A 1,583-nucleotide genomic window follows, 5' to 3' on the forward strand; every position below is an offset into this window, starting at 1 on the left:
ACAGAAGTTTAGTTCATCCAACACAGTTAACCTCACCAAGATTTCAGTGTGGCTACGTATTGTTACATCTGTTCAACCGCATGAGACCTCAGGAAGATTTATCAGAAGATAACGGCTCTGGGGAAGTAGTGATGAGAGTGACCTCAGTGTAAAGATTATGCTCACTGTGCTACACAGATGAGGATAACGGGCCCTGACGTTACAGGACTTTGGAATGTAGTTACAATAAATGGTGAAACCATAAACACTTGAAAAAATATATACAAATTTTTTAAAAAATGTAATGCTTTTTTATACGATCAGCTAAAACACAAATACATTTTTCTGGGGAAAAAAAAAGTCTCTTCCTTTTTATATAGTCTGGTTTATTAGATCTTTTGTCAGTTTGTACCTGAGGTGTATGCAATATAGTTTAACTCTTAGGTCTTTGAATGATGAGGAAACTCATTTTTAAGTAAAAAAAAAGATATTTAAATGTATTTTCTTAAACTCTGGCTTTAATCCACTACTGTTATTTTTTCCCACTTTCATGAGGATTAAACTGAACAACCTTCTTCCAAAAAGAAAAAGAATGTTGACACAAGTGAAGTATTCTTCCTTTTCTGTCTTTATTTTGTTGTTGTTTGTAGCTCAGTTCAGGCGTATGAAAGTAAGTAAAGGATATGTTGTCCCTTGCCTTTAAGCAGAAGTCCAGTGGGTGTTCTACGAAACATGAGGGAAGATGCCAACTCTTCTTTTAGCTCTCCCACATGGATGTGCAAGATGTCAGACACAAGTATGACACAGGCAGGGGAAGTCTTGTACTTCCTCTCAAGTCTCAAGATCTGCAGGGTGCTGGGGCTGTCCCCGTACACAGAAATGACATCACCTTCCAAGCAGTGGTGCTGAATTTAGCAGCCTTTTAATTTTTAGCACCGTTCTAACTATAGCACATTGACATGCCATATTTTTTTGGGGAGAAAAAAAAAAAAAGTACATTACAAGTTCTGGAATAATAATAAATCCTAATGGAAACTGAAAATAGAAATACTGCAGAGCCTTAATTTTGCCAGGTAACGAATCATCATACTAAAAATGAGCCAATATTCGTCTTTATCATGATAGCTAATCAATGCTGGGAAGTTTGCTTCTGTGTTTTTGTCTCATGGCAAAAATTCTAATATCATGTAATCAGATGGAAATGGAAACAATTTCCAAGTTAATAATTAAGGCTGTTGAAGATCAACATGAAAAAGTAAGGCTGAAGTGCCTCTGAGAGCTCTAGGTTACTTGAAACAGTTTGTGGTGGGCTGATATTGTCTGGCTGTCAGATCCCCACCCAGCTGCTCTCTCCCCCTCCTCAACAGGACAAGGGGAGAAAATAAGATGAAAATGCTTGTGGGCTGAGACAAAGACAAGGACGTCACTTACCAATTACTGTCATAAGCAAAAAAGAGACAACATGGGAAAATCAATTTAATTTATTGCCAATTAAAATACAGTTGAATGGTGAGAAAAAAAAGGCAAAACCTAAACCACCTTCCTTCCACCCACCTACCCCCGCTTCTCCCCAGGCTTGGCTTCACCCCTTCACTCCCAACGTC

At 38.0% G+C, this 1,583-nt stretch overlaps 1 protein-coding gene across 1 annotated transcript in view; it reads left to right on the forward strand.

Moving 5' to 3' along the window:
- The window catches only part of MARCH11 (membrane-associated ring finger (C3HC4) 11), a 37,417-nt gene extending 37,265 nt beyond the window's left edge, over positions 1 to 152 (forward strand). The window contains 1 exon segment of the mRNA XM_009883794.1: positions 1 to 152. This exon segment is cut by the window's left edge and continues 35 nt beyond it. Within this exon segment, the coding sequence (XP_009882096.1) occupies positions 1 to 152 (152 nt within the window).
- Positions 153 to 1,583: the final 1,431 nt, after the last annotated feature.

This window comes from Charadrius vociferus, unplaced genomic scaffold (assembly GCF_000708025.1).
Source record: "Charadrius vociferus isolate BGI_N301 unplaced genomic scaffold, ASM70802v2 scaffold103, whole genome shotgun sequence".
Classification (NCBI taxonomy): Eukaryota; Metazoa; Chordata; class Aves; order Charadriiformes; family Charadriidae; genus Charadrius; species Charadrius vociferus.